Consider the following 25076-nt stretch of genomic DNA (forward strand, 5'->3'; position numbering starts at 1 on the left):
AAATGAAAAGAAATGAGCCTTGGCAGGTGTTTAGAGTGGGTGAACATAAGGAATGAAGATATAAAAGTTTGTGGTGTGTTCAGGAAACAGTATAATTAGGATGTGTGGCAAGAAGCACCTGAACAGATAGACTAAGTATTGTCAAAGGCTTTGAGTGACAGGATGAAGAGTTTATTCTTACTTGTAGATACTGGGGAGCCATTAACTATTTTTGAGCAGGGATGTTATTATGTGATTGGTATCTGTGCCTTAAGTTAAATTGGCAGCAGCCTTTTATACGGCAGATTCTTTGGAAGGAGAGATAAAAGCAGGGAAACTAATTTGGAACCTTATGGAGTTACCCAGGCAAGAAATAACAAGGACTATAACCAAGTTGGAAACAATAGGTTGGAATGAAATGGGTGTGTTCAAAATAGAGGTAGGCTCTATATGGCCTTGTAACTGCTCAGATGCAGAAGCTGGGAAAGGATGATTTGAATGCTGGAATTCCTGAACCAATAAGTCTGCTGCTAGTGGAAAAACAGGGGCCCCCAGGGAGCTGATTTTGAGGGGAAGATGATAATTTTGGTTCCAGATGCTTTGAGTCATCGTGATTTCCTAATGGAGATAATTAGCAGGTATTGAACATCTTTGATTTGGGAGGGAAGTTTAAGAGATTTAGAAGCCGTGTGTGTGGCTATGTTGTGGGTACTGATGACATCCCTAAAACAGAAGGGGAACAGTTTTAGTAGGAACCAAAGTGTTAAATCCACAGTTCCTCATCACCTAGGGAATTTTTCTAAAATGCACATTCCTTGGCTTTACCTCCAGATATTCTCATTCATCAGGTCTGGATGGGACCCAGGAATCTGCATTTTTATCAAGCCCCACAGAAGATCAGGATACCAACAGTCTTGAGTCTCACTTTGAGAAACATTGATTGAAGGACGGAGTGCTAAACTAACATCCGTCCTCTTGCTGTTCTTATTTGAGACACCTCTCCCAGCAATATTACTAGTATTTTAAATGGAATGAAATGTTTTACTTTCTTAAAAAGTATGATATGCCATTGGTTTTTTTTTTTTTTTTTTTTTTTTTTTTTTTTTTTTTTTTTGAGGTGGAGTCTTGCTCTGTCACCCAGGCTGGAGTGCAGTGGCATGATCTCGGCTCACTGCAACCTCCGCCTCCCAGATTCAAGCGATTCTCCTGCCTCAGCCTCCCTGGTAGCTGGAATTGCAGGCACACGCCACCATGCCCAGCTAATTTTTGTATTTTTAGTAGAGACAGGGTTTACCGTGTTGGCCAGGCTGGTCTCGAACTCCTGACCTCAAGTGATCCACCTGCCTTAGCCTCCCAAAATGCTGGGATGTGAGCCACCGCACCCAGCCAATATGCCATTGATTTTGTTGGAAATTGGCAAATTGTTTAGAGTATTCATTGAGTCCCATAGAGTTGTTTTCTTTTAATATATGTTCTGTGAACTCAATTTCTCAAGAAGATTGGTCTAAACTATACTGGTAATGCAATAAAAGTGATTTATAATTAGTATAATATAACTTTGGAAGTAGAACCCTGAATTCATTCAGCCTTTAATATGTTTCTATGATGATAGGCCCTGTGAAGAAGTTAGTTTATGGTGAATTTTAACCTATGTGTGTAATTTGATTTCTGCTCTTCTTTTCAAATGGAAAGCAAGATACTTTTGCCTTGAAGCTAATCATTTGCTAATTTGCTTCAGTTAAGATTCTCTTTGTGTTTGGGTGTGTGGATTGGGGAAGGGAGCACCAGCATTTCAAGCAAATCTTATTTCTATCTTAAAGACACTAGTAAAAATGTCCCCTGAGTAGTTTTTTGGTTTCTCTTTTTTTAAAATTTTTTGAGACAGGGTCTTGCTCTGTGCCCAGGCTGGAGTGCAGTGGCATGATCACAGCTCACCACAGCTTCAACCTCCCAGGCTCAAGCAATCTTCCTGCCTCACTCAGCCTCCCAAGGTCTGGGACCATAGGCGCAAGCCACCACACCCAGCTTATTTTATTGTATTTTTTTTAGTAGAGACACGGTCTCACTATGTTGCCCCATCTAGTCTCGAATTCCTGGGCTCAAGTGATCCTCCTGCCTCAGCCTCCCAAAGTGCTGGTATTACAGGCATGGGTCACTGTGCCCAGCTTCTTGTGTTCTTATAGAGTAGAGGTTTAAGGAAAAACTTAGAAAAGATTCTTACATATTTGAGAGAATTTGGGGGCTTTTACGGAAACCTTCAGTCTAATGCTGGTAACTTTTGAACTTTAAAATATTTTTATTTGTTAGTTTGTACTTCCCTCCCTGCAAACCCCCCCACCCCACCCCGTGATCTTATAAGAATTAACATGGAGGCTATGTAGTTACAGTAGTCCAGTGATGAGAAAAAAGTTAACTGCAATTAACCTCCTGAAAATGTTTCCTCACTAATATTAGTTGTTCTAAGCAGTAGTCAAATTATCACTAATACTGTTTGTTGCTTATGGTCAGTGTAAAACATTTTGTAGTTAGTATGAGGAGTGTGATAAACTCCTGTGCAATGGTAAAATCATTCTAAAACACAGTTTGTTAAAAGTCAGAATATTTTCAGTGACATACATAACATTTATTACTACTCTGGTTAGGCATGTGGAATGTTACAGAAAAATCCATTAAAATATTATTTTTGGCTTTAAAAGTTCTTGATTGACTTTTATAAAACATATATTCCTTTTCAGAATAAGATGAAATCATTGGCTTCCAAAGGAGTACCAAGTGTAATTTCGGAAGATACATTAAAAGGTCAGGATTCCTTGTCAACAGATACAGGACAGTCCCATCATCCAGAGGAATTATCTGGTGCTACTGGAATGGAGCAAACAGAATTGGAAGATGAGCCTCCTCATCAGATGGATCACCTGTCCACAAGCTTGGATAACCTCAGTGTCACCTCACTGCCAGAGGCCTCAGTTGTTCGTCCAAACCAGGATTACAATTTAGTGAATTCTTTGTTAAATCTTACTAGAAGTCCTGTGAGTTATGGTCCTTACTTTTTTCCTCCTAATATTATTTCAATAATGTGCATTTATTTATTTATTTATTTTTATTTTTATTTTATTTTATTTTTGAGACGGAGTCTTGCTCTGTTGTCCAGGCTGGAGTACAGTGGTGCGATCTTCGCTCACTGCAACCTCTGCCTCTGGGTTCAAGCGATTCTCCTGCCTCAGCCTCCCCAGTAGCTGGGATTACAGGTACGCACCACCATGCCGGCTAATTTTTGTAGTTTTAGTAGAGATGGGGTTTCACCATGTTGGCCAGGCTGGTCTCAAACTCCTGACCTCAGCTGATCCACCCGCCTCAGCCTCCCAAAGTGCTGGGATGACAGGCGTGAGGTGCCCCTTGGCCAATAATGTGCATTTAAAATACACAAAAAAGCCTGTTTTTTTTCTTTTACTGTAAAACATTAAATCCTTTTATGTTGAATTTTTTCAAACAACCTGATGTATATACAATTCAAGAATTGAAGGGGTTTGGTTTTTTTTTTTTTCCTTTAGGATGGCCGAATAGCTGTGAAGGCATGCGAAGGCTTGATGCTGTTAGTAAGTTTGCCAGAGCCTGCGGCTGCAAAGTGCCTTACACAGAGCACTTGCTTGTGTGAACTACTGACAGACAGACTTGCCTCCCTGTACAAGGCCCTACCTCAGTCAGTGGATCCGTTAGATATTGAAACCGTGGAAGCAATTAACTGGGGGTAAGCACCATTACTTGTATTTTCCCATAAAGGTGACTTCTTACACCTACACTTTAAAATCCATTTCTATTTTGCAATGATAGAAATCTTTGAAAAATTGAACACTACTAGTGATCATTAAATGGGAATATTTTCTCAAAGCTTGTATTAAATGTATCAGTCAGTGGTAATGAGTGTGGGAACAATCCAGCTGTTATATAGTTAAGATATTTTTATTTTGTCCATTATACTGGTCAATTTTTAAGGGCTTATATTAAAAACAATAATTTTAACTGATTATTTTTATCAAAAAAAGCCCTAAAAGAAAGAATCTCCTTTTAAAATAATTTCCACAGCCTCTAAAGCAGTCTAATCTGTCTCCTGGCCTGTTTGTACAGAATCTCTTCTACCTCATTGTTTCACCTCTTCTTCCTACCTTTTAGACTCCCCAACTTGATTCTCATAGGGAAATATGATTATTACAGAATGTTTGTAAGTTATTAAAAAGTATAAAGCAGCATAAACAAGTTGCCCATAATCCCACCACCTATAAGCAGCCTAATATTTTGACATAATCACCTTTTATTGTATTTCTCTGTATTTTTAACCTGTCTTTGTTTTTTCCACTCTATTTTCTGTCAACATCTATAGGGCAGACCCACTTGTTAACATTACGACTGTATTGCATTTTAGGGCAAGAAGAGAAGTAGTCCACTCGCTATTTTTGTTTGTAGATCCCCCTTTACCATGCTTTTCTTCCATCCCAGCAGCTGGGAACCTCCATCTTTTCATTGATGTTACTTGGTAACATTTAGGGCAAGAGTGTGAGGAGCTATCCCAGTGTTTTTTCTCCTGCAGCTCCATTCTTTTCTCTTTTTTTTGAGACAGAGTCTTGCTACATCACCCAGGCTGGAGTGCAGTGAAGCGATCTCGGCTTACTGCAACCTCCACCTCTCAGGTTCAAGCAATTCTTGTGCCTCAGCCTCCCAAGTAGCTGGGATTACAGGCATTAGCCACCGTGCCTGGCTAATTTTTTTTTGTTTGTTTTTCTTTTTTTTTTTTTTTTTTAGTAGAGAGAGAGAGTTTCATCATATTGGCCAGGCTGGTCTCGAGCTCCTGACCTCAAGTGAGCCACCCACGTCGGCCTCCTAAAGTGCTGGGATTACAGGCTTGAGCCACCACACCTAGCCCCCTGCAGCCCCATTCTGCTTTAATCTCTCTTCTCCTGCTTAATATGTGAAAATTATTTACAGCTCTTATTTAAAAGGTTTTCTCTTTGGTTTCTTTTATGGAACCTTCCTCTGACAGTCCTCCAGCATTGCCTGTGTGAATGTACCATACTATCTGAGTGTGTTCATGTGCTTTCATTTTTCCGTACATTCTGAATAGGGTCCATGCTTTTGGATAACTTTGGACTTAGCAATTCTTCCTTGTCTTACAGCTTGGACTCATATAGTCATAAAGAAGATGCTTCAGCATTTCCAGGAAAACGAGCCTTAATTTCATTTCTTTCCTGGTTTGATTATTGTGATCAGCTCATTAAAGAAGCCCAAAAGGTTTGAAATTTTGTGTTGTTTTTTTGATGGTTTTAAAATATAAATATCTACTAAGTGAAATTGGAATCCCTAATTTATATCCCCAATACATTTTAATGTCTTAGAATACCATGGTTAGTAAAATAAGTAAACAAAAAGGTGTGTATGTGTTTGTATGTGTGTATTACAGTTCTGCCCTTTTATATTTTCTCAAATACTACGGTACAGTGCTTTATAAAGTAACACTGACTTCCCTTCAGTCCTGCTCTTTGGTGAGATGTTAATACTATATGGACATTGGAATAATTTTTTGTCCTATTCCTCTTATTCTTGGAAATTTAGAAAAAAGTGTAAATGACCCAGTAGCCAACATCTAATCTAGATTTATATGCCACCAACAAGAGAGTCATTAGGCAAGTTTTGTCTTTCCACATTAATTCAGTTGGGGAGAGTAAACTGATTTATTGATGTTACAAATTATTCTTTCTTTTATATTAAAAAAATGATGTTCCTACTATATTCTAGACTGCTGCTGTTGCTCTTGCCAAAGCTGTTCATGAAAGATTTTTCATTGGTGTTATGGAACCTCAATTAATGCAAACGTGAGTAGCCTGTTTTCTTTTGGAAAAATAAAAAACAAAAACCAGCATCCCTGTGTCATGTTATTAATTCCCTGTTCGTTGTACTCAGTTCTGAGATGGGTATTCTGACATCCACTGCTCTGCTTCATCGCATCGTTCGGCAAGTGACCTCTGATGTTTTACTTCAAGAAATGGTGTTTTTTATCCTTGGAGAACAGAGGGAACCAGAAACTGTGGCAGAAATCAGCAGACATCCATTAAGGCATAGGTTAATTGAACATTGTGATCACATATCTGATGAGGTAAGCTATGTAATGATTTAGAATTGGACTTAGATTCTTTGGAATACCGGTTTTAATGTATTATACTTGAGATATTTTCAATACAGCCTCTTTTATTGGCTTTAGAAATTGAAAGCGTGACTCACAAGATGGCAAGAAGAATAACTTATTTAAAGATATTTTTCAGTTAGCTTTTATCAATTTTGGTTTCAGATAAGCATAATGACATTGCGAATGTTTGAGCATCTCTTACAAAAACCCAATGAGCACATTCTTTACAACTTGGTCTTGAGAAATCTTGAAGAAAGAAATTATACAGAATGTAAACCTTTGTGCCCAGAAGATAAAGATGTGGTAGAAAATGGACTGATAGCAGGAGCAGTGTAAGTTTCCATCCAACTCTGTGAGTTCAGCATTTCATGTAGAGATAGAACTTTCTCTCTCCTCTTATCTATCTCCCCTGTCCTCAAAAGAAATACCTCTTACAGTTTTAAAGTTCTTAAAAGTAAAATTAGATGCACTGATACTACCATCCTTTTACATTATAAATAATATCACGTATTCGTTAGATCTAATAACAAAATAGTATAGAATGTTAATTTGCCTAGAAAATATACATTATTCCTTAATCCTTTATATTAGCAAAATTATGTAACATTTTCTTAGAACATAGCAGAGAATCTTTTGGTTTAGAAAATGTCATAATAAAATAGTGTTTTTCATATGTCATTAAATTTAACTTAGAGATCTGGAAGAAGATCCATTATTTACTGACATTTCACCAGAAAACACTTTGCCAAACCAAGAGTGGCTTAGTTCTTCGCCTCCTGCTACTCCAGACCACCCCAAAAATGATGGAAAAACTGAAGTTCATAAAATTGTAAATAGGTGAGTTGCTATATAAAATTTGACTTCCATCTCTCTTACTTGTTTTTTGTTTTTTATTGTTACTATTTTTTGAGATGGAGTCTTGTTCTATTGTCCACGCTGGAGTGCAGTGGTGTGATCTCTGTTCACTGCAACCTCCGCCTCCTGGGTTTAAGTGATTCTCCTGCCTCAGCTTCCCAACTAGCTGGGATTACAGGCTCCCACCACATCATCCAGCTAATTTTTGTATTTTTAGTAGAGACGGGGTCTCACCATGTTGGTCGGGCTGGTCTCAAACCCCTGACCTCAAGTGATCTGCCCACCTCGGCCTCCCAAACTGTATAACATGTAAGAACTCTGTTCTTAGATGGTTACAGAAATCTCTTATGAAAAAAAAAAAAGGAAAAACATAATAAATAAATAAATAAAGATTATGTCAGTTTTTTTGGTCTTGCTTATGTGCCAGCCTGTGGGCAATGCTTGATACTAAGCGAAAAGCTCTACTTAATATTAACCATGGTTAAATGAACCCTCAAAGTACCCTTTCTTTTTTTTTTTGAGACAGAGTCTCACTATGTTGCCCAGGCTGGAGTGCAGTGGCATGATCCCTGCTCACTGCAACCTCTGCCTCCCGGGTTCAAGTGATTCTCCTGCCTCAGGCTCCTGAGTAGCTGGGATTACAGTCGCATGCCACCACACCTGGCTAATTTTTCTATTTTTTATAGAGACGGGGTTTCACCATGTTGGCCAGGCTGGTCTCGAACTCCTGACCTCAAGTGATCCACCCGCCTTGACCTCCCAAAGCGCTGGGATTACAGGTGTGAACCACCATGCTGGGCCATCCCATTTTTAAAAAATATAAACGGTTTAATTTTAAGTAATTCCCAATTGTAACAACATTGAGAACTGCTGGTTTGATAAGATGTACTTATTAACCATGTGTGCTAAGTGTTGGGCTATTCCTTTTTGTTAGTTTGTGGTTTTGTGTTTTTTTTAGAGTGCCCTTTTCTGTGGCAGTTTTTTTCCTCTTTTTTGCTTCCCTTGCAATGTTGTCACTGATATACCTAGTTCTGGCAGGTGATTTTAGAGAAAAACTGCATGTGACTCAAGTTGCAAAATTAGGGTACATAAAAATCTCAGGTTCAGTTAGTTTAAACCAGTTCCCTGAGATTAACAAATATGATGGCAATCTGTCATTATACAGCAATCTGAAGAGGAAAAAAAAATGTCTTTCTTAGGCTTACTTCTATTTTAAGTGGAATTCATAATTTTTAAAACCTTTAAAATAATGAGAATAATCAATGAATTGTAAAAGTCATTCAACACAAGGAATTAACAACATATAATTTCATTTTTCAGGTTTCTATTTGTATTAATACTTAACTGAACTTACAATATCACTAGATACTTTAGTACTTATAGTTATTATTGAATTGTGAGAGTATTTATTATTGATTATGGCCTTTCTCACTTTTACTTTTTTTCCCTTTTTTTTTCATGCAATTGGGCATTTTGCATAATTGTGGCCTTTTTCATTTAAGTTTTCTCTGTCTGGTACCGGATGACGCAAAATCCTCCTACCATGTCGAGGGCACAGGATATGACACCTACCTCCGAGACGCTCATAGGCAGGTAGGTGAAGTCACTAAATGTTGGAAATGAAATCTAAGAATAGACACACACACACACACACACACACACACACACACACACACCACTTGTCACACTGCCCACCACCACTGCTCCAAGGAAATGACTTCATTATTATTCAAAATGAGACCTGGCATCTGGCTTGTCCTAGATGGTCCCAGTTGTAGATCAATGAATTATTTCCATGCTTCCTCTTCACTCTCGAAAATGTCTCTGGGCCAGGCACGGTGGCTTACACCTGTGATCCCAGCACTTTGGGAGGTCGAGGTGGGTGGATCACCTGAGATCAGGAGTTCAAGACCAGACTGGCCAGCATAGTGAAACCCCATCTCTACTAAAATACAAAAATTAGCCGGGCATGGTGGCAGGTGCCTGTACTCCCAGCTACTCAGGAGGCTAAGGCAGGAGAATCACCTGAACCCTGCAGGTGGAGGTTGCAATGAGCCGAGATCATGCCTGGGCAACAGAGCAAGACTCCATCTCAAAAAAAAAAAAAAATGAGACCTGGTCTCTGCTGTCGCTACTTTTGCTTTGTGCAGGTGACCTTAGTTTGCACTTCACCGATTGTATGTCTCCATCTCAAGATTTCTTTATGCTCTTTAATTTTTTCCCACTTTAAATTATATCTCACTTGGATCCATTTCTCCTGCTGATCCAAAACATGATATCTTAGTAATTCTACCCACCACGCACCCTTGATCCTCATCCACAAGACATGATCCTTTTCTCCTTCATTCTGATGCAGACAGTGATTCACAAGTATAGTCCCTCTGCTGCCCAGCTCTGACTCCTTCAGCCCTTGCGTTTCACCTTTCTACCTCACTGAAACGACTTGCTTGAAGGTTTGCGCTTAGGTGCTAAATTAAGGAGCCTTTTCTCATTCTTCTTTCCTCTTTATAGCATTTTACATTGTAAGATTTTAAAAATTGTATTAAAAAATTCCTCCTGAAAAGAAAACTTGTATTGAGATAAAATTCAACATTTTAACTATTTTAAAGTGTACAATTTAATGTTTTTTAGTATATTCACAATGTTATGCAACCATCATCACTAATGCCAGAAGATTTCTATCACCCCAAAAAGAAACCCTGTACAAATAAAGCAGTCACTTCTTACTGACCCCTCCTCCCCGCCAACCCCCAGCCCTGGCAACCACTCATCTGCTTTCTGTTTCTATGGCTTTGCCTATTCTGGACATTTCACAAAAATGGAATCATACTATATGTGGCCTTTTGCATCTGGCATTTTTTACTCAGCATAATGTAATGTTTTCAAGTTTCATTCAAATTGAAGCATGCATCAGTACTTCCTTTCTTTTTATGGCTGAATAATATTTTATTGTATGGATATTTTGTTTATCTGTCAGTTAATGGACATTTGGGTTGTTTCTAATTGTTGATTATTATGAATACTAATGCTGTGACTATTCCTTTTTTGTTGAATACAGGTTTTCCACTTTCTTGGGTATATGCTTAGTAGTAAAATTGATAGGTCACATGGTAATTCTATATTTAACTTTTTTGAAGAACTGCCCAAATGTTTTCCACAGTGGTGGCACCATTTTACATCACGCCAGCAGTGCATGAGGGTTCCAATTTCACCATTTCCTTGCCAATACTTTTTCTTTTTAAATTATAGCTACCCTAGGAGGTGTGAAGTGGTGTGTCCTTGTGGTTTTGATTTACATTGCCTTATGACTAATGAAGTTGAGTAACTTTTCATGTGCTTAGCAGACACTTGTACTCTTCTTTGAAGAATATTTAAATCCTGGCCAAGTGTAGCGACTCACACCTGTAATCCCAGCACTTTGAGAGGCCAAGGTGGAAGGATCACGTGAAGCCAGAAATTTGAGACCAGCCTGGACAATCCCATTTTTACAAAAATTTTTTAAAAAAATTATCCATGTGTGGTGGCATGCACCTGTAGTCCCAGCTACTTGGGAAGCGGAGGCAGGAGGACAGCTTGAGCTCAGGAATTTAAGGCTACAGTGAGCTATGATGGTGCCACTGCACTCCAGCCTGGGCAACAGAGCAAGACCCTGTCCCCAAAAAATAAAAAGTAAAAAAATCCTTTGCCTGTATTTTAATTGGGCTATTTGTCTTTTTATTGTTGAGTTGTAAGAGTCCCTTACATATTCTGCATAGTAGATCCTTATCAGATATATTATTTACAGATATTTTCTCCCATTTGGTAGTTGCCTTTTCACTTTTTTGATAGTGTCCTGTCGTTCGACACGTAATTTTGTTTTTTTGTTTTTTGTTGTTGTTGTTTTGAGACAGAGTCCCACTCTGTCATCCAGGTGGGAATGCAGTGGCACGATCTCGGCTCACTGCAACCTCCACCTCCTGGGTTCAAGCGATCCTTCTGCCCCAGCCTCCTGAGTAGCTGGGATTACAGGCTTGCACCACCACACCAAACTAATTTTTGTATTTTTAGTAGAGATGGAGTTTCACCCTGTTGTCTAGGCTGGTCTCGAACTCCTGGCCTCAAGTGATCTGCCCACCTTGGCCTCTCAAAGTGATGGGATTACAGGTGTGAGCCACTGCACCTGGCCAAAAGTTTTTAATTTTGATGAAGTGCAACTTAACTATTTTTTCTTTGTGCTTTTTGTGCCATACCTAAGAAATCATTGCCTAACCAAGATTACATAGATTTTCACCTAAATCTCTTTCTAAGAGTTTCATGGTTTTAGTTTATCCATTTAAGTCTTTAATCTATTTTGAGTTAATTATTGTATATAGTGTGAAGTGGGATTCAGATTCATTTTTTTTGCATGTAGACATCCAGTTGTCTCTGCAGCACTAGGTGAAAGGCTATTTTCCATTTATTGACTCTAAGTGTAAAGTTTATTTGAAGACTCAATTCTATTCCACTGACCTATGTACCTGTCCTTATCCCAGCACCACCCTGTCTTGATTACTGCAGCTTTGTAGTAAGTTTTGAAATTGAGAAGTATGAATCCTTTAACTTACTTCTTTCTCAAAATTATTTTGGCTATTTGGAGTCCCTTGTAATTCCGTATTAATTTTAGGATTACTTTGTCCATTTCTGCAAAAAAAAAAAAAAAAAAAAAAAAAAAAGTTTTCAGTGTACAGTCTTACACTTCCTTCATTAAATCTATTCCTAAGTATTTCTTTATTGTAAGTGAAATTATTCTGTGAACTTCATTTTCTGATCTTTCCTAATGTAGAAATACTGCTGGTTTTCGTGTATTGAGCGTCTATCCTATAACTTTGCTGAAGTTGTTTAAACCACCTCCCACCCCCCATCCCAGCCCCCACCATTTCAAACTTTCTCCTTTTTTAAGGCTTCCGCAGCATCATTCTTCGCTGCTGCTGCTTTTAGGTCTCAGGTGTCATTTTTACTCTGTCCCCATATTATGATATGGCCAAAAAAACAAAACTATCTATCAGTGGCCCTGTTTTCTATCTTCATTCCTTTGATATTCTTTTGGTTTAGCATTCATCCTGTCGTGAATTCTCTATCTGAGGTGTCCCCAAAGCTCTAGCCTCAGCCACTCAGATGTTCTTCTAAGACCTCAGACTTTATCTTTCCAAAGTAGAACTTACAATTGATTCCTCTAAAACTGCATCTGCTCCTTTGTTTCCTGCTCTGGTCAGTGGCACATCCATCCTCCTGGTCATCCAAGGTTTTATTTCCGAGTTGCCTGGGTGGGATTCATTGGTCTTCTATTCTCTTTAGCCTCTAGTCTATTGCCAAGTTATATCAGTTTTGCCCCTACTACATCTCTCCTGTCTGCCCCCTTCTCCATTTTTGCTTTTTGCTTTCAGAATCCTAGTTTACATCTTTATTACCTCTGCCAGGATTACATAGCCTCATCACTTGTTTCCCCAGCTTGTTCCTTCTGCTTAGAAACCATTAACAGATTCATCTCATTCAAGTGTGCATCTGAGAACCCCTTCTTCTTTATTAACTCATAAAGTATAAATACTTAGACATCAAATCTTACAATTCAGGATCCTTTTGGATCATTTTCCAGCCTGCTTTTCTATATTTCTTACTATGACTTTCACTCGCTATCCAAATATAACATTTACGTGCATTAATTGATGCTATTCTGTTTGTCTGCAAGGTTCTCTTATTTCTCACCCACCATCTGATATCTATATTTCTCCACTGTCTTCAACATCCAGATTAAATGCCAGCTCGTGATTTATTCTTTTTACCCTCTTTCTCCTCTCCCTTCCCAACAGTAAAGGTAACTACTCGTCTTCATGTTCATGGCATTATCTCTCATCTTGTGTGGTCCTTCGTGTTTTCTTTCTTGTCTTGGGGTTGTAATAATCAGTCCCTTGAGGGTAGGATTCATGCCTGATTTACCATTAAATCCCACAAAATATGTACCTTAGAACTTTATACATTTTACAATATCAGTAACTATTTAGTATTTGTTGAATAAATAACCAGAATAAAATATTTCAAAATTTGAAAAAGAATTTTAAAATTTACAGTCTAAAATTTGAAATTTCTCAAATCTGAAAAATATACATTTAATTTTCATTTAAATTATTTGGATTGAAGTATGCTATTATGTATAACTAATCTGCATATGCACATAGTTAATTCATAATACTTTAAAATCCACATAAATACATGAATTTGTCTGCATGATGAATAAATTAATGGAGTAGCAAGTAACATTCAAATAACAATCAAAGACAATAAAAACATATCTTTTCGGCACTACCGATTAGATTTTTAAACTGCTTTTATTCTTTCTGTAAAGTTTCTCTCATTTTCCATTTTGTGATTAAAATGCAGTTATGATTGTTTCAGAAATATTAGAAAAACAAAAAGGATAGAAGAAATTAAAATATTACTTTCCAAGTCAGAATATAAGAAGTATTAATGTAAAAATTATTTCTTAAAAATTGAGATTTGGGTCGGGCGCAGTGGCTAACGCCTGTAATTCCAGCACTTTGGGAAGCCGAGGTGGGCAGATCACTTGAGGTCAGGAGTTCGAGACCAGCCTGGCCAACATGGTGAAACCCCGTCTCTACTAAAAATATAAAAAATAGCTGGATGTGGTGGCGCATGCCACCGCGCCTGGCCATGTTCCGTCGTTGTTGTTGTTGTTGTTGTTGTTGTTGTTGTTGTTGTTTTGAGACGTAGTTTCGCTCTGTCTCCCAGTCTGGAGTGCAGTGGCGCGATCTCGGTTCACTACAAGCTCCACCTCCCAGGTTCACGCCATTCTGCTGCCTCAGCCTCCCGAGTAGCTGGGACTACAGGCACTTGCCACCACACCTGGTTAATTTTGTATTTTGTAGTAGAGAGGGGGTTTCACCGTGTTAGCCAGGATGGTCTCGATCTCCTGACCTCGTGATTCACCCGCCTCGGCCTCCCAAAGTGCTGGGATTACAGGCGTGAGCCACCGCGCCCGGCTGCCATGTTCTGTTTTAATTTCAGGTAATTTCTAAACTAGAGAGGTCAAAGTAATTTTGCTTTATTAAATAAGGAGAATCTGAAGAGGGAAGGCACATGGAAGAAAACAGTGCTTTAAATTTCTTTTGTTTCAATTCAAGTAAATTACATATTGGGGAGACTTTTAAAATTCATTTTTATTATATGAAATATTCTTGTGTTTGTAAATATTCACACTGCTTCACTGATAACTATCTGTAGTGAAAGACTGGGTTTTTGTTTTTGTGGTTTTTTTTTTTAATTTCTAATCTGTCACAGACCAACACTTTTGTAAAATACAACAAAAATGAATTCCTGGCCAGGCACAGTGGTTCATGCCTATAATCCCAGCACTTTGCCTATAATCCCAACTACTCGGGAGGCCGAGGTAGGAGAATCTCTTGAATCTGGGAGGCGGAGGTTGCGGCAAGCCAAGATAGTGCCATTGCACTCCAGCCTGGGCAACGAGCGAAACTCTGTATCAAAAAAAAAAAATTAATTCCTATTATAGAAAATGAAAAGAAAGAAAAGACCCGAAATACAAACCCTGATTATTTCATACTTAGATTCAACAGACATAAAACTCTTCATAGTCAAATTGTTAGGAATGCTTTTAAGTGCTTGCTCTTGCTTTTTGTCCTCATCTCATGGTGGACGGTAATGAACACTTTGAGGACCAGCACTGGTCCATGGACCATTTCTGAGTAGCACTGTTTGATCCTATCATAACATCATGCCTAGTGTGCGTCCATTGTAGGAATGGCAGGCTTGTCTTCTCAGATAATGTGCATCAGTTCATCTGTGGTATATACCATTTTAGAATACATTTGAAACCTTGGCTAGGTCTGACTTTTCTTTCTAAATGTCCTCTAAATCGGTGATGAAAGTAACTAAAGCGTTAACTTCCTTTAAAGGAAAGAGCTGTTGGGTATTTTAGTAAAGTTAAAATGTGTCTCTTTTTCATCAACTTATAATGGTACCAGCAGTTAATATAATCTTACCTGTGCCCCTAGTCACAGAAAGATCTGTGTCATCTCTTCCCCCTCTCCCTTGGTACCTCAAGCACAGCAGACATTCTGCATTCACATGGTTTTTTTTATATGCCTATTTGAGGAAATCATTTCTATTTCATCTTAATTTGTTTTTGTTCTTTAATGATTCACATGCTTTTTTCCCCGTAGTTCCGGGACTACTGTGCTATCTGCTTAAGATGGGAGTGGCCTGGGTCTCCAAAAGCATTGGAAAAGTGCAATTTAGAAGCAGCTTTCTTTGAAGGTCATTTTTTGAAAGTGCTGTTTGACAGAATGGGAAGAATTCTTGATCAGGTAATACATTTTAAATTACTAATTTTCATGTTATTTTGTTGCCATTCACCACAAAATCATCTCAAGTCTTGGTAGATCTTCAGTAAAGTGCTTTTATTGTTTTCTTACTTTTTCCACTGGGTAACTTTTTCATGAAGATTGATTGCCAACAACTGGCAGATTTCTGATGCATTCTGTATGTTAAAAACATTTATTTGGCCTGACAGCTGCTACAGCATTATCTATCTCATGATAGGCCATTGTCTTAATATCCTTAACACATTTTGGAGATGATTAGAAGTGCTTTCCTTTTATGACTTGCTTAGCCTTTTAGTTAGTACATTTAGCACAAATACAGATTCTCAATTTAGAAGACCCTAAATGTCAGTTCAGATTGAATCTTGAACACTCTGGTCTCAATAAAATTACAGAATAGTGTTAGATGAACCTGACTCTTTAGACAAAGCTTATAAACGATACTCATTTTCATAACAGAGAGGTGAAATAAAAAAGGTTAATGTACTCCTTTAAAGGTGGATAAAAATCACCATCAGCTGATAGGTTGCTATGTACATCTCATCTGTTAAGAGAAATAAATTTGGGATTATGGAATCCCTCCTTCCATCTCTCATTGGCTCATAAGCATAGTGATGAGAGAGCTTTGAAATACTTGACCCATTAGAATATAAACCTGAAAGAACACAACTAGCATAGTACTTTCCTCAATGTAGAAACTGAGTGGACCAATTTGGAATTAATTTTCAATTGTATATTAAAGTACTTGTTCTTTTTTAGCATTTTAGTTAAATGTTTATGTGAGCATAGGGAGTTATAAAAGAAATTTACTAAGTAGGCTGTCTTCAACAACCAGAAAGTCAAATAAAGAAATTGTAATCTAAGAAATATTTCACTATGTTAGAGTTTAGTCAGCATTGTTTCTGACAGTAATCTCTATAAGAGACCAGGTCCTTTTTTTTTTTTAACCTCTCAATAGCATGTGCTGTATTTCTAGTGTTGCTTCGGTTGGTTGTTTTAAACCTGACAACCAAGGTATACAAATCTGGCTATTAATAGGTATTATGGCCTCACATCATGGCTGGGTAAACCTCCTGGGTAGCCAGGATTCATCAGTTTATTGTTTTCTTTTTTTGTTTTTTGTTTTTGTTTTTGAGCCAGTTTGCTAGGTGTAGTTTAAATTTGATTAAGCTAACAAGCAAGAGTTAATAACAATGAGTGTCAAGACAGTAATGTTTAGAAATTTTGACCAAAAGTATTAAAAAAGAATCTAAATTTTAAAAAGTAGTTTCTGAATTGGAAGATCCACCCTGAATCTTCAAACTTGAGCACTTTTTCTCTAGTTTGTAGAGTGCTGACACAAAAGGATACATTGAAAGCAGAATATCTGAAATGCTTAAAATACTTTTCAATTTCACCAGATAGCACTTCATAGCACAGAGCTGATTCATAGACTGTTTCAATCATTCTTCCTGTAACCCTGTATCATATAGGCCAGACAGATTTCTAGTATTATTTTATAGATGAGGAATCCGTGGTTTCAGCTATGTGACTTACAGCTAGTAAGCTATGGAGCCCTGCCTGAAACCTTTTATCTTTAAAACTCTTGAGGCCGGTGCACCTTAGTCCCAGCTGCTCAGGAGCCTGAGGCAGGAGGATTGCTTGACCCCAGGAGTTCAAGGCTGTAGGGCGCTATGATTGTGCCTAAGGATAGCCACTGCACACTAGGCTAGGCAACATAGTGAGACCCCATCTCTAAAACGAAATAAAAAACAGAAAAACCCTTGATTTTTCAAAGCCTTTTTGGTAAGAACATGGTATAGTCTGATCTCAGAGACGAAACACGAGTCCTAGGAAGAGGAAGTTAAGCATTTTTGGCCTAGTTTCATTTTCTTTCTTTCCTAAACATTTTTGCTGAGAGTGATGCTTGCTTGTAGTTTCTTTTTTTTCTTTCTCTATTTCTTCTTCCTTTTTTTTTTTTTTTTTTTGTGACCGAGTCTCGCTCTGTCACCCTGGCTGGAGTGCAGTGGTGTGATCTTGGCTCATTGCCACCTCTTCCTCCCGGGCTCAAGCGATTCTTCTGTCTCAGCTCCCAAGTAGCTGGGATCACAGGCGCACGCCACCATGCCTGGCTAATTTTTGTATTTTTAATAGAGACGTGGTTTCACCATATTGGTCAGGCTGGTCTCAAACTCCTGAGCTCAGGTGATCCACCCTCCTCAGCCTCCCAAAGTCCTGGGATTACAGGTATGAACCACCACGCCTGGCCGCCTTCTTTCTTCTTTTTTCTTTTTCTTTTGTTTTCCTCTTCGCAGGACATTTTCTTAGTATATATTCCTAATAGGGTCTAAGTAACCTGACTGAGATTAAAAATTTAATGAATAATTTGGAAAGTGGCTAAAGTCTTCATGCATAATTGAGAAGTTACGGTATCCAGTATTCATAACACTATTGTGTTATCACAATGCTAATTTTAAAAAAAATCATACTACAAACATTTACTATTGTTTGTAATGGTCGTGATTTTAAAAATATATTAAAATACTAAAGTCCATAGCAGAATGTAAAGAACACTGGGAACATTGTAAGGAGGCCAGATCTTGTCCCTGCCCTGAGCGTGATGAGTTTGAATTTGATCAAGTAACTTAGCTACTTGTCACATTTTCTGATTGTTAAAGTGAAGTTGATATTACTTTTTTAACTCAAAGTTTATTATCTCAGAATTTGAGTTCAGTCCAAAAACATGGGCCAAGTCTATTTGGCATGTCATAGAAATCTGGCTTGCTTTCCTTTCAGGTAAATGCTGTATAAAGTATAAAATAAAGGGACCTCAAATAATAGATATAAACACTTAACTACCAACAACCTCCAAAAAGGCCAGCTTGTTTTAAAGTTATTACGAATAGGAAGTAGAGACCATTTCAGAGTACAGTGAAACAAATTTATCTTGTTGAAATTTATTTTCATTTTTACTACATTAAGAAATCTGTGTCAGCCTTACATTTCTTAAGCAACTTATGACCTAGATTTACGTTAAAATAAACTACAAACCAAAGTAACGCCACACAGAAAAAATACAAAGTCTAAATAGTAATATATTTGTTTAAAGCCAAATTGTATTGATTGATTGATTTAAGCATCTGCAGATGGCAAAATTTAGTGACCTAAAAATCTTAGCTACCTGCGGTGAAGAGTCATGTACAATTCTGGACTTAAGTCATATTTTAAATTTTTTCTACTAAATGCATTCTTTTAAATTATTTTTTGTAAATGATTCCTTCATACCTAAAATACAATTTAATGTGAATTCATTGTTTATTATGAGTTGAGTCTCAGAGAAGGCTATTCTGTTGCAAATATTATCAAGGGAGGAGGAATGGAGAGAAGTTGGTTAATGAGTTAGAAAGAATAAGTTCTAGGAAATTAGTTAACAAAAACTTATTGTATATTTCAAAGGAGCTAGAAGAGAACTATGGTGTTCCCAACACAAAGAAAAGATAAATGCTGGAGGTGATGGATGTCCCCGTTACCCTAATTTGGTCATTACATGTTACACATTGTGAAATGTATCAAAATATCACATGGACCCCCAAAATAGGTACAATTATGGTACATTAATAAAAAATACCCAAAAGCCCCCAAGTATTACCAAGTAGGAGAATTTGCTCTTAAACTATCCTGTACTGGGAATACATATTTCCTTTCAATTACCTTGCTTATCACTAGGTTTTGAAAAAAAAAAAAAATTACTTGGAGCAGTTTTTGTTCTTTAAAAAAATCCACGTTCATGAATCTAGTAGTAAGTTAGAAAGACTAAAATGGGCCTTACAGCATAGGACTTGAGCGTGTTTGTTTATGTGACAAAACATGTACATCGTAGCGTCTGTAGCTGTGGTGATTTTCAAAAGATAGTAAAATGCTGAAGTCTGTAGTAGAACAGGCACGTGCGCGAGCATTCTCCACTGAATGCCAGAGATTGACTTCCTTATTGCTATTCACTGTGATCAAGGCTTTGCAGGTTGTTCAGTGGCTGAGAGTAAAACATTCCGCTGTGCTGGCTGATGCTGCACTTGGTCCTGACTCCCTGTTCCCTCCACTGTGCTGCAGCATCTGTCTCACTCTTGCCACCTGGGTTCTCTGCAGCCTCCTCACTGTGGTTAGTTTTGTTGCAACCGATTTGTTTCCTTTGGCTGCTTAGAAGAAGCAAACTGGAAGGGGTGAGAAGTTTCTGTTGAAAGTTCTGAGCAAGTAGTAGCAATTCTTTGTCTTGTGTGCCTTTTGCTTTGATGTTGACATAACTCTGCAAAGCCCCTTTCCGTGAAGAATAAACAGACAATTAGAATTCAAGTCAAATCACAATATTTCGTACAAAACAAGTGTGAGGAATGTACACAGATACACAGTTGTTTGGGGAAAGTTAATACTCATGCAAGAAATGAGATGATCCCTCTCTGTAATCACCGTTTTGAACCTTCTCATTCGCTTTGAGGCATAGGGTCGTCATCAGTTCTATCCCCAAGTACTTTCATTCTGGTGACAAGGTTCTGTGATTTGACTTTATTTTACTGTCTATGTGTTTTTGGAAATTGCCTGTAGTTGAATAATCTGAGGTGAGGAATATCACTTCTGAAATTACTTTATTTAAAAATGTATAATATCTTCCCTTCTTGGTTTTTGGTCTTAGGCTCAATGGGTCATCTGTAATTAATATTATATATGATACACTGGTGCTTTTTCATGACCCCTTGAGCAATTTCATTAATTGAATCAACCTGCATATAATAAACATTCTGACTATGTCACTTATTTGCCTTTATATGTTTATATGCTTTTTAAATCTTTTTTAAGAAGTTTTAGGACTGTGATGTATGTAATTTGAGATGTGAGAGCTAGTTTAGTTGTAGATATTTTCATTGCAGAAAAGCATGCAGAGCAAGAAGGAAGATGGTGGATTCTCCCTTTTTTTTTTTTTTTTTTTTTTTGAGACAGAATTTCGCTCTTATTGCCCAGGCTGGAGTACAATGGCATGATCTCGGCTCACCGCAACCTCCACCTCCCAGGTTCAAGCAATTCTTCTGCCTCAGCATCCCAAGTAGCTGGGATTACAGGCATGTGCCACCACGCCCAGCTACTTTTGTATTTTTAATGGAGACGGGGTTTCTCCATGTTGGTCAGGCTGGTATTGAACTCCCAACCTCAGGTGATCCACCCACCTCAGCTTCCCAAAATACTGGGATTACAGGTGTGAGCCACTGCACCTGACCAGATTCTCCTTTCTTAAAAGGACAAATTGAAATAGTAAATTAAGTGCATAGGTATACATTATTATTAAATGTCTTTCTGTTTTTTACCTCTCCATAGCCATATGATGTAAACTTACAAGTAACCTCAGTGTTATCTAGACTTTCTCTCTTCCCTCATCCACACATCCACGAGTACCTTTTGGATCCTTATGTGAACCTCGCTCCTGGCTGTAGATCTCTCTTCTCTGTAATTGTCAGGGTGAGTTACTAGTTCTGTTATATTCCCTAGGATTGATAAGTCTGTGCAATTAATATGTTAACATCATTGTATGCAGTTAGTGTCACATAATGAAAAATGTATCTACTGCTTCAAAGTAATTGTTATACATATATATACACATTATATATAATTATAATTATATATAATTATAAAATTATTTTTAATAATATGTAACTTTTATTTTAAAGAATTAGGTATGAGTCCTTGGTTAAAGATGATTATATGAGTAGTGAAAATTTACATTATTTATTAAATGATGGGAATGAAGATTTTTTCTAAAATCCTGAGGTTGTCTATGTAGCTGATTTCGGGAACTGAAGTGCCTTGCCTCTGTGATGCAGGTTGTTGGAGACCTTATGCTTCGAATCCAGCGTATTCAAGACTTTACTCCCAAGCTTCTGTTAGTCAGAAAGCGATTACTTGGTTTGGAACCTGAAGGCCCTCTGTAAGTTCATGTTTTACGTTTTTTTAATCCAAAAAGTTCAGTGAACTTAATGATCTGCTGATACATTGAATTGATTTATTGTCTGTTTTTCCCTTACCAGTATTGACCACATCACACTGCTAGAGGGTGTGATTGTGTTAGAAGAGTTCTGTAAGGAGCTGGCGGCAATTGCATTTGTGAAATATCACGCTTCCTCCACACCATAAATAACATCTTTCAAGTAACTAGGGGAACAGAACTACTGTGTACATTTCATCAAAAAAGACTCAGCTCCACCCAGCCACAAGAGGATAAAAAGCCTTTTTAAACGAAGTATTGCTGTAAACTGGACAGAACCATTAAGAACCTATTGAGTGGACATTCTTGGTAAAATGTTGTATAATGTTGTTTTCATTGGCTTTATCATAATGGTTCTGTTATAAAATTGCACATTGTCGAATCCAGGATACAATCAAAGGAACTTCAGGAAATAAGCATTTCTAATGACTGTGTTTGAAAAGCTGCAATATTTCCGATGTCATGACTTTGATGATATTTCTGTTATATTAATATCCTTTTAGGTAGCAAGGCATTTTGACATTCTCTGGGACTCAAATGCTTATATTATTTTGGATTAATAAGTAGCAAAAAAATCACTAATTTTATAACTTTTTAAGGTCAGAATTCTTATCAAACAAAATATGAAAAAAACTGTAAATGAGAAAAAATACAATTCAGAAACCATTGAATGAATTAATTATAGGAGATAAAAATGTGTAGAGCACCATTAACTTTCTTCAGCTTTTTTAAGAATAACAATTTAATATGATAAATTCTTGATCAATATATCTCTATTTTTAAAGAAATGTTCTTTTACTCTTGTGCACATAGCCATGTTAGTGATTTTCTTCATGTATGGGTCCCAGTTGATTTAAACTGTGTCATTTTCGCAACAATGTTGAATTTATGCTCACCATTGGTAGTGTTTGCTAAAACTGTATTTTTTTTTAAACTAAGTGAGATGTACTGGGTCGAGAACCTTTTACCCCCCTCTCTCCCTCTCAGAAAATTGCTTTATTAAATTGCTTTATAATTTGATTTTCTTACTGAAACGCATGGTGGTGTCTAGGTGAGGAACTGACTGATAACCCTTGGCAGCAATCAAAATGCCAGTGGCTCCTCGATGTTTACATTTTTTTCTAGTTTGTTTGGTCTTTTGTTTTAAATGATTCTAAAGAGATTAAAGAAAACAGACTTTTAAACGTCCTGTTTACATGTTAAAGGATTTGGGGAAATTGGGTATGTGAATGGGTATACATGTAGGAACCTGTAGTTCAGCAAAGCTGCGCTGGGCACAGCATGCTTGTACTCGATGGACAAAATCATGTTTGCTAGTCCGCTTTCTATTTTTCCTTTAAGTGACACTGATCACTCAAATACTGTTTTTAATCTATTGTTTGTTTTTATCTGACATGTTAAGCAGCAGCACTTTCCTCTTTATCTTTTCATTTACTGATATTTGGGGGAACAGGCTATCAAAGGCTCCAGCTTGAAGGGAACTCTCACTACCCCCATAGGAAGTTATTTTATGTAGCATGTTTGTATATATGCATTGTGTGGCGTGTGCGTAGAGGCTTGTTTTACACCTGTCTGCTCATTTTGTTGTATTAGCTTTTCTGGTTTATTTCATAGTTTGTTTTTGCTATTTATTAAGAACAATATCAAAAGATTATGAATAGCATCAGCTCTAGAATGCTTACCACTGTTAAAACAACAAAAAGACTAAACCTCCAATTTCATGCAAATCTTTATTAGCTTATTCTAAGAAATTTATTAAGTAAAACAAAGAAAAAACAAAAGTGGGAGATAGTTATTTTGTGCATGATTGTCTTTAAATCATTTTGAATGATGTGAAGGCATTATTCAGTTTGCTGTATTTTTTAAATCACTTCATAAAGGGAACACTTCGACATTTACATTTCTAGATGTAGTAACAGTCTACTTCGACGTACAAGTATTTAAACTAAGGCATTAAGAGATATTAGATATTTCTTAATGTTTTCATAGTGCTCAATAGGTGTAGTAGCAATGATATTACCTCTGAAACCAAATACTGTTTTATCCTTGATTTCACTATGGGACCTTATAATTACTCCATGAAACCAAGCTCAGAAAAGCTTTAACTCTTGTATGTGTGTATGTGTATGCTGCTTCTGAAAATATAATTTTCCTAAGTTATTGTAATGACTTTAATTTGTAATCAGCTAAGGCTTAAGATTTCATTTGTTTCTCATCTAAGTTTCTGTTTTTCTTCCCTTCTTTTTTTCTTTTACATTTAGTTCAGAGCTAGAGCCAGTACAAGCTCTCACAGTGAATTCAATTTGTTAGTTGAAACGTTGTACTGCATCACTAGTCTTTCTTAAACTGTCTGTTGACAGCTGAATATTTGTTACTCAGTACTCGCAAAAACAGTGACTAAAATGCACTATGTTGAGTGGAAAGCACGGTCATAACAATTGATTGCCATAGCAAGTTCCAAAGTGAATTTCAGCCTTGCTTCACATTTGTATCAATAAGTACGCACATTTTTTAAAACTTTCTAACAGCATAGTCTTTGGGTTTGTTTTTAGTTATGAGCCACATTCTTTACTTGATTTAACTCAGATTTGTCTTAGCCTATTGCCATATAGTACTCACCTTATAACTATGTAACTTTCTCATAATGTATCTGTTTGTGCAATATGGAAGCTGTGAGTGGATTCATAGCTTTTTGGTTTAATTGTACATTATTGTGTGTGTACATATGTATATATGTGTATATATAAGGACCAAAATTCTTAGCTCGCTTACACTGTTGCTAGTGTAAACATTGTTACACTTAATTTACAGGGCACAAATTATGGAATTACTTCATAAATTCATGGTAATGTTTCCATAAATTATTGCATTAATATACAATTACCATTTAATTATGAAGTCCATCAGTATTGACAGAAAAAGTTACAGTGAAGTGCTAAAACCACATTATATGGTAATTATATTTTGGGTTGCATAGTAAATCAAATGTGCATGTCATTGTGACACTTTATGTGTTAAAACATGGTAGATAATCACATTTCTGGGCCCTGTAAAATAGTGTTACTGTAATACTCTGTTTTGCCTCCTGCCTTGTTTACATTAAACAGGATATTTGGTAAATTTTTTGTATCGAACGTTGTGTAGGTTACTGACAGTGTTACCAACGTCTGGAATTCTTGGTCCATCCGTGGAGAAACTCTTCAGATGGTCATTGTGTACCTACTCTCTCTTCAAAGGAAGTTGTGATCAAGTTCAACTTTTTGTGCTAACAATGCATGCAGGACTAAGAGGGATGATCTAAAAAATAAATAATGTAATTTAAACAAAATGTCTTATGTTTTTGTAAAATTCTACTTGGGAACGTTTTATCCAATGATAAATCTCAAGCAAGTCTTAACTTTTTGCACCCCCAACACACAAAGGGATATGGCACACCACAATCAGTGGGTCTCTATAGTATTCTAGGGAGAGAACAAAAAGCAATATATCTATTTGTGGAGGAGAGATGTGTAGCTTGAAAAATTCCCCCAGGTAAACCTCATAGTAAACCTCATATATTTCCTCCACCTCCCTTCTTAATAATCACTGCACAAAAGGAAGGAATGTTATGCACGTCTGAGAAAAACAATTTTTTTTTTTTTTTTTTTTTGAGAGCCTCGCTCTGTTCCCCAGGCTGGAATGCAATGGCACG

At 37.1% G+C, this 25076-nt stretch overlaps 1 protein-coding gene across 2 annotated transcripts in view; it reads left to right on the plus strand.

Annotated features, from left to right (window-relative positions):
* The window catches only part of FHIP2A (FHF complex subunit HOOK interacting protein 2A), a 46034-nt gene extending 21326 nt beyond the window's left edge, over positions 1-24708 (plus strand). For both annotated transcript variants that reach the window (XM_050804262.1, XM_050804263.1), the window contains 12 exons: positions 2715-3008; positions 3531-3727; positions 5148-5262; positions 5767-5843; positions 5932-6124; positions 6317-6486; positions 6848-6991; positions 8512-8602; positions 15223-15366; positions 20722-20862; positions 21225-21328; positions 21429-24708. In XM_050804262.1, coding sequence (XP_050660219.1) covers positions 2715-3008; positions 3531-3727; positions 5148-5262; positions 5767-5843; positions 5932-6124; positions 6317-6486; positions 6848-6991; positions 8512-8602; positions 15223-15366; positions 20722-20862; positions 21225-21328; positions 21429-21534 — 1776 coding nt within the window. In that variant the 3' untranslated portion in view covers positions 21535-24708. The remainder of the gene's footprint in view (positions 1-2714; positions 3009-3530; positions 3728-5147; positions 5263-5766; positions 5844-5931; positions 6125-6316; positions 6487-6847; positions 6992-8511; positions 8603-15222; positions 15367-20721; positions 20863-21224; positions 21329-21428) is intronic.
* The last annotated feature ends 368 nt before the right edge of the window (positions 24709-25076 follow it).

This window comes from Macaca thibetana, chromosome 9 (genome assembly GCF_024542745.1).
Source record: "Macaca thibetana thibetana isolate TM-01 chromosome 9, ASM2454274v1, whole genome shotgun sequence".
Lineage (NCBI taxonomy): Eukaryota > Metazoa > Chordata > Mammalia > Primates > Cercopithecidae > Macaca > Macaca thibetana.